General features: G+C 44.7%; 6 protein-coding genes across 7 annotated transcripts; 3 read left to right on the top strand and 3 right to left on the bottom strand.

Annotated features, from left to right (window-relative positions):
* Positions 1-43: 43 nt before the first annotated feature.
* LOC6546380 (integrator complex subunit 10) lies at positions 44-2,072 on the top strand. The gene is made up of 3 exons (XM_001971747.3): positions 44-243; positions 296-1,340; positions 1,397-2,072. Exons 1-3 carry the CDS (start codon positions 44-46, stop codon positions 2,042-2,044), a joined length of 1,893 nt encoding a protein of 630 aa, XP_001971783.1. The 3' UTR covers positions 2,045-2,072.
* Positions 2,073-2,324: 252 nt separating this feature from the next.
* LOC6546381 (mpv17-like protein 2) lies at positions 2,325-3,465 on the bottom strand. Its single transcript, XM_001971748.3, has one exon. It carries the CDS (start codon positions 3,337-3,339, stop codon positions 2,518-2,520), a length of 822 nt encoding a protein of 273 aa, XP_001971784.3. The 5' UTR covers positions 3,340-3,465; the 3' UTR covers positions 2,325-2,517.
* Positions 3,466-3,582: 117 nt separating this feature from the next.
* Positions 3,583-4,301, bottom strand: LOC6546382 (mpv17-like protein 2). Its single transcript, XM_026977477.1, has one exon. The coding sequence runs from the start codon at positions 4,195-4,197 to the stop codon at positions 3,589-3,591; it is 609 nt and encodes a 202-aa protein (XP_026833278.1). The 5' UTR covers positions 4,198-4,301; the 3' UTR covers positions 3,583-3,588.
* Positions 4,302-4,450: 149 nt separating this feature from the next.
* LOC6546383 (GPI mannosyltransferase 3) lies at positions 4,451-7,147 on the top strand. 2 transcript variants are annotated; one of them, XM_001971750.3, is made up of 6 exons: positions 4,451-4,633; positions 4,753-4,890; positions 5,111-5,578; positions 5,636-6,217; positions 6,274-6,517; positions 6,608-7,147. In XM_001971750.3, exons 2-6 carry the CDS (start codon positions 4,763-4,765, stop codon positions 6,779-6,781), a joined length of 1,596 nt encoding a protein of 531 aa, XP_001971786.1. In that variant the 5' UTR covers positions 4,451-4,633; positions 4,753-4,762; the 3' UTR covers positions 6,782-7,147. The 2 variants fall into 2 exon arrangements, with proteins under 2 accessions (XP_001971786.1, XP_015013809.1); XM_015158323.2 differs by having other exon boundaries at positions 6,274-7,147.
* A 201-nt stretch (positions 7,148-7,348) lies between these two features.
* Positions 7,349-11,373, top strand: LOC6546384 (succinate--CoA ligase [ADP/GDP-forming] subunit alpha, mitochondrial). Its single transcript, XM_001971751.3, has 4 exons — positions 7,349-7,530; positions 9,451-9,899; positions 10,425-10,709; positions 10,772-11,373. Exons 1-4 carry the CDS (start codon positions 7,494-7,496, stop codon positions 10,985-10,987), a joined length of 987 nt encoding a protein of 328 aa, XP_001971787.1. The 5' UTR covers positions 7,349-7,493; the 3' UTR covers positions 10,988-11,373.
* Positions 8,285-8,926, bottom strand: LOC113563887 (accessory gland protein Acp63F). The gene is made up of 3 exons (XM_026976759.1): positions 8,800-8,926; positions 8,583-8,744; positions 8,285-8,519 (listed from the first exon to the last, which is right to left on the bottom strand). Exons 1-3 carry the CDS (start codon positions 8,828-8,830, stop codon positions 8,455-8,457), a joined length of 258 nt encoding a protein of 85 aa, XP_026832560.1. The 5' UTR covers positions 8,831-8,926; the 3' UTR covers positions 8,285-8,454.
* Positions 11,374-11,375: the final 2 nt, after the last annotated feature.

Raw genomic sequence — 11,375 nt, forward strand, 5'->3', positions numbered from 1 at the left:
CTTGAAGAAACATTTTAAAAATAAAAGAAATACCTGAGAAAAGATGTCGAGCCACGAGGAAAATGAGTTGTACATGGTCAAGGAGGCGCAAAGACTCCGAAAAAGCGATCCTTGCGCGGCCATGGCCTGGATTATCACGGCTAAAACACTTTATCCCAATGCATTCAATCTGCAATACGAGGCTTACCTTCTGGAACGCGATGGTAAAAATTATGAGGAGGCAGCAAAGTGTTTCAGCGTTATGTGAGTAGTTAACAACATACCTATTCAGTAACGATATGTTTTCCTCTTCTAGGGCCTCCAATTTCCCGAATCAACATACGGAGCTGTGGCAGGAGATCAACTCCCTAACAAATGCCCTCAGAAATGAGAACGAAACTACGCCGGAACATGAGTTCTATGTGAAAATGTATAAGCACCTAACTCCAGAGGTTCAGCACAACATATTCATGCACACGATCAACCACAGTGCCGATAATCTGGAGCGCGTCTATATCTATATACTGATGTTCAACAAGTTTCCCAAATCGGCCATAACTCAGGCTCCACGACTATTGGAAATGCTGGCTGAGGGCATGAAAACCAAACCGGATCTCTATCAGAGAATTCTGGTGAAGGAGGTTTTGCCCATGATCCAGAATAAACCCCCGGAACTTTCGCCAAATCTGGCCTGCAGACTATATACCAGTTCCTTGGAGTTTTATCTACGGCAAATCATGGATGAATCGGATACGGCGGATGCCTGGAAGAACATCTTCAAAGTCCTAATGATCTGCGGTCAGATGATGGGCTGGGAGCCCTTTTTGCCCTTCAGCAAACATGTCAACCAGAACGTGTACTGGGAAAAGCTGGTGGACATACTTTCCGGAAGTCCTGCCGGCAGCTCTCAGGTTTTGTTCTACGCCACCACCTTGTTTATTTACTCCCTGCATGGCTATATACGAAATTGCAAGCTAAGGATCGAGGATGCAGATGTAAGTCATGTTTTGGTAGAGGGATTCATGGAATGGTCCCCGGAAGGTGATGTCTCCGAAGTACCCAGCATGGAGCCACCAAAATTCTCCCTGACCACGGCCATAAGTCCGGAGTTATCCAAGGCCTTCTTGCATGCAGCCCAGTGCTGGCAATTGCTCAATACGGATCAGTTTCAAAGGGATTTCAGTCAACTCATGCTCGCTCTTCCCTTGGCACCTTGGATCTCAAGGTTCCTCTTCGACCTGGCCATATATTTCGGACACCGGGATGAGGCAAACAAGCTTATGGCGGACATGACCACCCAGAGCAGCCTGGTGCAGAGCCTGCAGATCTTGAGCCTTAACCTAATGCAGGGGAGCATGACGGTAAGTTAAGGGTCTATTTATTCAAATGCATAAACTTTAAAGAATCTCTCACACAGCTTCAAGGCTTCCAGTGTATTTTGAAGATCCTCTCAGAACTTCCCGCCACCCAGGGCCAACTTTTGGAAAATATGTCGCTGAAGGGTCACAGGCACATGGTTTTTCTGCCCCTCACTCGCTCAGCGTTGGTTCAGTATTGCGTGGGAGCCATCATCAGCAGACTGAGTTGCAAGGTGTACGAACCGAACTGTCCAGACCGATTACTGGGCGATCTCCTAGTGCTGCAGCAACTGAATCTGCTCAACGATGTTCTGCTCACTCAACAGATATTTAACTTGATCAAGCAACGCAAATCGTTCAATCTGCGCACCCTATCCACCTACATAATAAATATCGATTTAATTGAGGAACTCTCGCACATTTGGAACTCCCAGCAGGAGGATAACTTTGAGTTGACCAGCTCGCCCATTTCCAGTGGCACACCTACTGCGACAACTGCAGCTGGCGGTTCCCAAAGCCGTAGAATTGGAACCCGTGGAGCGGATAAAGGAGCCCGCGATGAATTTAGAGCGATAACGCGCCAGCAGATTGCCCGCTGTAATGAGAATGTGATCACTTTGCTTGCGAATTTCATAAGCCAAGAACATTTGATGCTGGCACAACATATCTTTGGAATCAGCCAGCCCGTGGAGACGATTGTGATTTAGTGAGCAGGTTAATCTATGGAGGGGTAATATAATATCAATACGACAGCAACAAAACATCAATACAATTATCCAACTGTCTGGTTTCCATTTGTAAATTTATATGACTATAGTCTAGACTGTATTTCGCTTAACAAATAATCAAGTATTTATTTTGTCAGCTGATAACATAGAGGTTGCTTGCATTTGATATGTTCCGATTTAGTCATAAGCATAATCTTAAGCTTCACGTTTTTTTAAAATAATTTGGGATTAACATATATAATTGATCGACTAGCAATTTCCTAAAATGTTTGGCTTATTCTTTGCTTAAATATTTCGGTCGTAGTACTAAATATACATATTTATTTGTATTCGGAGCTTCTTACATAACACTCGTGTGCACAATAACTATTTAATTTGGATACTTATCAATATCACACATATTCCGCGGTGTTCGTCGTGTATTACACAGCTTTGTGTGCTTCGGGATTCGTCTATGAACTCGGAGGTAATAAGTTCTTCTCGGAAGACTGGACTAGCTTCCCCTCCAGTGGTAAGTGAACCCCGAAATCGTGCTTCATGTAGGACATGAGCACATTATAAACAGCCGTACACACATTGACGAAAGTCACCCGGTATTTGGTGTCTAGATAGCGAAAGTTCAGGTACTGTGCCGCCGGCCAGGTCATCCAATCGAGCATGTACACATACGGGAACTTGGAGATCAGCTCCTGGTTTGTGGCCTCCAGCGTTTGGCGCTCCAGATAGCAAAGGGAATAGAAGAAAATGATGATGCAGGCGGGCGACATGACCAGCTGGTCAATCAGAATCTTCTTGAAGATATTCTTTAACGTACGAGCGGGCATTACCCTGTCCATCCAGTTATACACGTAGTGGTGAAGAGGTCCCTGCAGCGCACCAGCCACAAACATCCTGTACATGCGATCCGTATCAAACCGATCCTGGTGCCGCAATCCCCGCCTGTACTCGTACTCCTGGGCTATCACATCGCCGACGACCATCAGCAGTCCGGAGCCCACCACGTTCGTCACGAGCAGATACTTTCCGAACATGTTGCTCCACGCGATTTTCGTCCATCGCAGCAGTATGAAACTCAGGGTCCCGCCCTTCGTTTCCCCTTTGCCGTGGCTTAAGCGAAGTCCGTACTTTTGTGGCACCATTACATGGGTCCTCATCCGGCACAGAGCCGCGAAGTCTCTGCGGGCATGGAGGGAGCCATGGAGTTTCTGCGCCCAAGGAACTGCCGGGTTTCGGAAACCGTAGCACTGGCGCAGGCATCGAATGCCAAACATCATTCGCAGCCACTGCAATTTGGGGACTACTGTAGTCCCGTGTGTTTTTGATTTACGTTACGAAAGACTCGATTGTTTTGACGTTAAACTAGCAGCTGATTGGGGATGGCACTTTTTCGACCGACCATTTGCTGTGTATGCAAGCTTGAAATCGATAGTATTTGTTATCACTTTTTGAAATGCATCGAATGCGATTTTGGAAAGCAATTGCTGCCATTTTAATGGCCATTAAAAAAGCGTAATAACTATGGATCAAGAGCCGTACTTTATATGGGAGAGCAGGACGACGTAAGCGCAATTGGCCACATTCACAAAGATCACGCGATAGAGGGATTTTAGGAAGCGAAAGTTAAGATACTGCAGACCCGGCCAGAAGCAGCAGTCCAACATCCAGGTGTACAGGAACTTCTCGGCCAGCTCGCCATTGCACTCCGCCAAAGTTCTACCACCCAGCAAGCTGCTGACGTAAAAGAACAGGAAAATATAGATGGGCGACATGATCAACTGATCCGCGAGTATCTTATGCAGGACACCCCATCGACTGGTGCCCGGTAGACGCCTGTCCAGCAGCAGATAGAAACTGTGCTGAACCGGACCAATCACCAAGCCCGTAATCATCATGCATCCCGAGCGAGAGTAGTCAAAGGATTCCTTTTCACCAAGCCCCTCGTACTGCTGGGCAACTGCATCACCGATGGTGAGGAGCAGCCCCGATCCCACGGTATTAGTCAGCAACAGGTACTTTCCGAACGCCCTTGACCAAAATTTCGCATTCGGAGGACTTTGGGAGCTTGTCGAGAAAACGGTTACGAACTGGCAGCTTATCTTCAGCGGATTGGCCAGCCGAGTCCAGCTAAACATTGTGATCCCATCGGATCTTACTTTGCTCTAGGTTGTAGGTGTACGATTTGATTAAAAACCTGTATTTTCTATCGTTCTGACATTGAAGGACCCGGTTTGTGGATCAATTTTGTGATTTATTAATGACATTAAAATGTTCACATTTAAGAAAACATTGATCAATGCAATGAAATTTATAAATTGTATGAAAGCTAAAAAAATAATGTTCAATACCTTAACAGTTTGCAACACTGACCGATATACGCCGATAACTTAATTTATTTCGCAAAATACACGCTCTGGCCACACTGCTCTTTTCGGTTTTGCTTCCCACTGCTTTCGCGTTATTTTTAGCCGCCTAATTTGCCGAAAAAATTCTTTTTGGTGGCTAAAACCCATCGCAATTTCCACCAAATCCGACCGGTTGGTCGGCCACCAACACACGCAACTATTTAAGGTTAGGACCGGCACGAAAAAACGTCTAAAATCGTGTATTTAATACTTTTCTCCTCCATGTGACGCAAAATCATCCGGTTTTCCTGGTGACTACAAATTTGTGTTTTTGGACCAACGCAGCGTTTTTATAATGAGGCTGCTCTACGTTTTTCTTCTGATTTTGGCCGTGCGCTTGGCCTCCGTTTTCGTGGTACAAACTTATTACGTTCCGGATGAATATTGGCAGAGTTTGGAGGTGGCCCACAAACTGACTTTTGGGTACGTTCAAATTCAGGAATTCCGGTGTGATTCCTGGTTTTCGTCTTCATAAAACAATGTTGATTTTGATTGATCACTGTTTAGTAAAATGTCTGATAAATGTCCTCTAGTGAAAATATACATTTCTTTCATCAAAATCCATCTGAGTCCTTTAAAGAAAATCTGGTGAACCTTATCGGTAATTTTTTCCCTACCTAACTCACATTTTCTCTATTTTTAGCTATGGCTACCTGACTTGGGAATGGGTTCAGGGCATTCGCAGCTATGTGTACCCCCTGCTGATCGCCGGGCTCTATAAAATCCTGGCCCTCCTCCAGTTGGATAGTGCCCACCTTCTGGTAGTTCTGCCAAGGATTCTCCAGGCTCTGCTGTCGGCCTACTCCGATTATCGCTTCTATGTGTGGACTGGCAAGCGAAAGTGGGCGCTGTTTTTGATTCTGGTGCCCTGGTTCTGGTTCTACACGGGCTCGCGAACTCTGGCCAATACATTGGAGGCCTCCCTGACAACGATTGCCTTGAGCTACTTCCCCTGGTATGGCGAATCCACTGCTTACCTGTGGCCAGCTGCCATCTGCTGCTTCCTGAGACCCACGGCAGCTGTCATTTGGCTGCCATTATCCTTGTATCATCTGCGCAAGAGTAGCCAGAATGTGCTGGAGCTGATCCTAAAGCGTTTTGTGCTCATCGGGTAAGATAATTAATCAAAAACATCAGTGACGTTACAATAACCTCATTTACATTTTAGCTTAGTAGTGGCTGGACTTGGAATAGCCATCGATACCTACTGGCATGGTCAATTGATAGTAACTCCGTACGAGTTCCTCAAGTACAACATATTCAACAACATCGGCAGCTTCTACGGCTCACACCCTTGGCACTGGTACTTCAGCGTGGGATTGCCCACAGTTCTGGGCATCAACACCTTGCCCTTCATCTTTGGTGTGATGGAAACTGTGCAGAAGTCGGAGAAGTTTCCGGTTAGCAAGCAACTCCTGATCACCATCTTTCTGTCTCTGGTGGTTCTGAGTGCCGTGGAGCACAAGGAGTTCCGATTTGTGTCCTCGCTTCTGCCGCTCTGCTTGTACGTCATCACAGATGCCCTATCCCGTTGGAGCACCAGAGCCTCAAGCACAATGTTATGGACCACCGCTTTGGTCATCCTCGTGGGTAATATTCTGCCCGCCTGGTATTTGAGCACAGTACATCAGAAGGGGCCCATTGAGCTGATGCCCAAGTTGAGAGAGATTGCTCAGGAATACAGAGATGAACGCGAGCACCAGGCTAATATTCTCTTCCTTATGCCTTGCCACTCCACACCATATTACAGGTAAGAAGATTTGGTCTTTTCATTCCTTGAATGGTTTCATGATTATTTTTCGTTAGTCACATCCACCAGAATGTCACCATGAGGTTCTTGACCTGTGAACCGAACCTTGAGAAGAAGGAGCAGTATAAGGACGAGGCCGACCGCTTCTTTGAGGACCCCGTGCACTGGATTAACTCGCACATTCCCATGCATCCGCTTACCGCTTTGCCCACGCATGTGGTTCTGTTCGATCCGCTGGCCGAGAATATCAGCGTGTTCCTCCGCAACTACCGGCTGCTCCATCGCATCGAGCACGCAGAGGTAACCCGGCTGGAGGGCTCGCAGGCTCTGGTGGACCAGTGGTCGAAGGTACTGGGGACCCAGTCACCTAATCTTGGTTCTCTATTGCAGCATCGCCAATCGCGCACAGGTCGTTCCATTCTGGTTTACCAGCGCTTGAAAAAGGGCGAAGAGAACGCATTTAATCGTGGACCGGATCAAGAGCAGCAGGAACCGGATGTTCACGATCATCCGCCGCTGGAGGATCTCGTCCTCGCCAAGGAGAACGAGAATCTGTTCAATTAGATGATAGAGCAAAAGAGAAGTACCCACCATCACAGCCCTCCGTTCAAAAGCAAGAAGCACTGACACATTTGATATTAACTAATGCAGACAAACGTATATACAAACGTATATTTTGTATCCATTTTTGGCCTTAGCTAAAGTTTTAAAAACGTTGTTGTCCGAGGAGAGCAGAACATCGGAAGTAATCAGTAGATATTCGTAGGCGCATTTTGTGTACTTCGTGCTAGTTGATAATGTGTAAGCCATCTGAGTATTTAGACGCAACCAGTCTAACAAGAGGCAATATATTTTACGTAGTCCATACAACGCTTGAGCTGTCCTTTCTTTAAGTTCTCGAAATAAAGGTTCAGTGGAGTAGATACAGAATTATATTGGATTTCTCGTATATTTCAATATATTTATAATATACCTCGTCGTATATCATGAGATTCAATTGAGTAAATAATTAATTGTTTATTAAATTTTCATTGAACAGCTGTTTGAAATGTAACAGTTCAACATTTTAATCGATTGGAGGAGAAGCCCGATTGTAGTTTTCCCATACTATCGCAACTAAAATATCGATGGTGTGTCGTAAGCCGTTGCACTCGCGCTATCGATACTATCGCAGTGGTTAACCCAGCACTATTCGGCCGAATTCGCACTGCATTAATTAAACGCGTTTTAATTAAGTAAAGCTGTTTTTATCGCACAACCACCACACAGAGATAATATGGCTGCTTCAATGAGGGCGCTGCTGAAAGTGCGAGGTGCGTATTCCCCATATCGGTTGCCTAACAAACCCTATGGCCTAATAGCATAATAAATTATATAACTTCAACGGATTTACGGCACAAAAAGAGCCAATAGGCGAACAATTAGGGGGCACCTGTCGGTCCGACGGATCTGCTGATTAGTCGGCCTCCATTGTGATTAATAATCGGCTCAATTTGCAAATCTGCAGATACGTGGCTTCGAAAAAGAGAATGAGATGCCCCTCTGTTGCGGAGGGGGTGTGCGGGGGTTGTGTTCAAGGTTCGCTTGCATGTGACCCATCGTACAAACAACCGTTTTTCGGCAACAAGTACAGTGGAACACCGCTCTGGCGATCGCATCTATATTATTCTGTGTTAATAGTACAGTGGCTCCTCCCGCAGAAGACCAATTACTTATATTGTACATTTGACAGCTTAAGAGATTGCTCCGAACATTCATACAAATTGTGCACTCACTCTACAAGTTAGATTATTTAATTAAAATTTATTTTGTTTGGAGCATTTTCCGCGGGACTTCAAACAAACTCCTATTTATTTGTGAATATAAATATTATATTGCCATGGACTTCTTATAAGAGTTCCGAAAGCCTGGATGATCCTTTGTTTAAGAACTTTTGCAATCTTCTAAAGTGTTAATACAATGTGTTTGTGTTCCGATTAGATCTTGAAAGTTTAGCTAGTAATTACCGAAAAATTTCCTGTTAACATTGCGGGCGTGACATCTCTCAACAAATGTAAAGGCCAAAAGTTAAAATACATAAATAAGAATCATATCTTTATGTTCGGTAAATACAATTATGTATGTATGTTTTTAAGAGTAACATGAAGAGTTCCATAAAACTCTGTTTTCAACCCAAAGTTGTCAATCAAAAAGAAAGACTTATTGGAAGTGAAGGGAAATTGCTTGCAGTTTTTCCTTTATCTAGCTACCTTGCATTTGGGCTTGTCCCTGGGACACTTTCCGGCCATGATTTTCTGAAATGCTGGATATGTATGTATGTGAATAATGTTAAGCAAACTGAATATGTTAAGTGGAATAAACCTACGAGGTTTTCCTTGTTCAGCAAGTTTACACTGCTCTTGTCCAACGTGCAAGAGACTTAAGCCTTGGTAGTAACAATTAGGAGCAATCGCGCAGAAAGCATTTCCAGGTTTTATATATCCTTCGCAGACACTTTTTCCACTAGTAGTCTCGAATATATTCATAACTGCAGTTGGGGAATAAATCAGAACTTATTTTTATGAACTTGCTTAAGAACTCACTCAGAAAAAATATGAATCCCAAAACCCTCATAATGGTGTAAACGCTTCGCAACTCGCACGAAGACTAATTATTTTAGATATACTTTAATGCTTTAAAAGCTTCTAAGAAGAGTTACTGAAAAGTACAACTTCTAACTAACTTCTAAATGAAGTGTATAGAATATGTGTGAACATGTACTAAATAAGTTGAAATACATTTACTGGGGTACGTTATTTTATTAAATGAAAAATGGAATTTTAAAACTAATTTAAGGGTGCAAGGGGGTCACAGTATCACTTCATCATGTGACTGATTCCTAGAAGAATAGATCGTAAAAAATAATCCCTAAAACTTACTAAAACGAGGATAGGTTGCATCTAGCAAAGCGATTAAACTTAAATAAAGCAACGGCATGAGTACCGGAAAATGTTCCCTTCGCTGTAGAAAATCAATTATATATGCCTTTCTTATGAAGAAAATCCAAAAATATGGAAGCTTTACAATAGTATTACCAAAAACATTAGAATAATTATTCTAGTGTCTTTGGTATTACCCACCTGTCTCCACATCCTTATAGTAACTATTTGGCAGGGTTCCACTATTGGGTCATAAATTACTACAGCGATTGCAATGTCATAAAATGATTAATGTTTGCATTCTGCATTTTTCAGATGGCCTTGTGGCCGGAGTGCGCAGCAATTCGCAGTACAACAAGACCCGCGGCAACCTGAAGCTGAATGGCGATTCGCGAGTGATCTGCCAGGGATTCACCGGCAAACAGGGTACGTTCCACAGCCAACAGGCTCTGGAGTACGGCACCAAGTTGGTCGGCGGCATTTCCCCCAAGAAGGGTGGCACCCAGCATCTGGGACTGCCCGTCTTTGCCTCGGTGGCGGAGGCCAAGAAGGCCACCGATCCACATGCCACCGTCATCTATGTGCCACCACCGGGCGCTGCGGCCGCCATCATCGAGGCCCTGGACGCGGAGATACCCTTGATCGTCTGCATCACGGAGGGTGTGCCGCAGCACGACATGGTGAAGGTGAAGCACGCCCTCATCAGCCAGAGCAAGTCGCGATTGGTGGGACCCAACTGCCCGGGAATCATCGCCCCCGAACAGGTTCGTACATCTCCAGAGCTTCGGTGGAGATAAGCTTCGCCAGAGGGCAAAGTCCACGCAAATCTGGTGTTTTCCTTATCTCCTGGTATGACGTCCGCTGAAATATGTACATCTCTTTAATATTCAGTTCTCAATTCGCTTATTATTAATGTGCAAACTCTATTGACACACCTCTAAATTTATACATTGAACTTTGGACCTTAAGTTTATGGAACTTGCGGCCCTAAAAGCTAGTAAAACTACGTTGCTAATTACCATTTATGACGCTTATCTTCGTATGCGTCACAATCTTCAAGAAGGCAACATATGTAGACCAAATCCACTTCTTAGTCAATACCCACTTCATTTAAAGTGCCTTGTGGTAATCTTATGAACATTTTCTCTTCATAAATTTGTGGGTCAATAACAACAGAAATGTTAACTATCAGTTCGATGGAACCATTTTGAGAAGAGTGTTCTTATAAATTGTATTCATACATAGTTAAGCCAACTGTATAATCGTTTACTATGCTTTTCTGATTGCAGTGCAAGATCGGCATCATGCCGGGTCACATTCACAAGCGCGGCAAGATCGGCGTGGTCTCCCGCTCGGGAACCCTGACCTACGAGGCCGTGCACCAGACCACGGAGGTTGGTCTGGGCCAGACCCTCTGCGTCGGAATTGGAGGCGATCCGTTCAACGGAACCGACTTTATCGACTGCCTGGAGGTCTTCCTCAAGGATCCCGAGACCAAGGGCATCATTCTGATCGGCGAGATCGGAGGCGTGGCCGAGGAGAAGGCGGCCGACTACCTGACCGAGTACAATTCGGTAGGAAATGCCATGCCGAAACAATCGTTTCTATTACTACATGTGTTTATATCCTATTACAGGGAATCAAGGCCAAGCCTGTGGTCTCGTTTATTGCCGGAGTGTCGGCGCCACCCGGCCGTCGTATGGGTCACGCTGGAGCCATCATTTCCGGAGGAAAGGGAGGCGCCAATGACAAGATCGCCGCCCTGGAGAAGGCCGGCGTCATTGTGACCAGGAGTCCTGCCAAAATGGGCCACGAGCTCTTCAAGGAGATGAAGCGTCTGGAGTTAGTGTAAATAATTAATGGCCATAACCAAACCGGAATCCGTACGCCGATCAAAGCGTATACGCAAACTCATGATGATGAACCTAAAGTTAAGCTAAAAGTGTCGAAAATCGAAATTGAATTCGAGCGAACCCAAATAAATTATTGTGAAAAATTACTAGAGAGAATCGAAAGGCGTTGAATTGAGACATGTATTCCAAGAATTAAGTTACTACTGCCGTACCACCAAGTTGAACTAAAATAACTCGCACCAAAATGAAGATTTGTAATTGTTATTGCACTCGGCTGACTCATTGTTTGTGTTGCGAACAGACTTTTGCCTTAATTTTAAATACCGGCTCGAAATATCAATGTGAATTGTATCTGAATGTGTAATAAATATGCATATAAACAGGATA

The sequence above is a fragment of the Drosophila erecta genome, unplaced genomic scaffold, assembly GCF_003286155.1.
Source record: "Drosophila erecta strain 14021-0224.00,06,07 unplaced genomic scaffold, DereRS2 tig00000021-arrow-pilon, whole genome shotgun sequence".
Taxonomy (NCBI): domain Eukaryota; kingdom Metazoa; phylum Arthropoda; class Insecta; order Diptera; family Drosophilidae; genus Drosophila; species Drosophila erecta.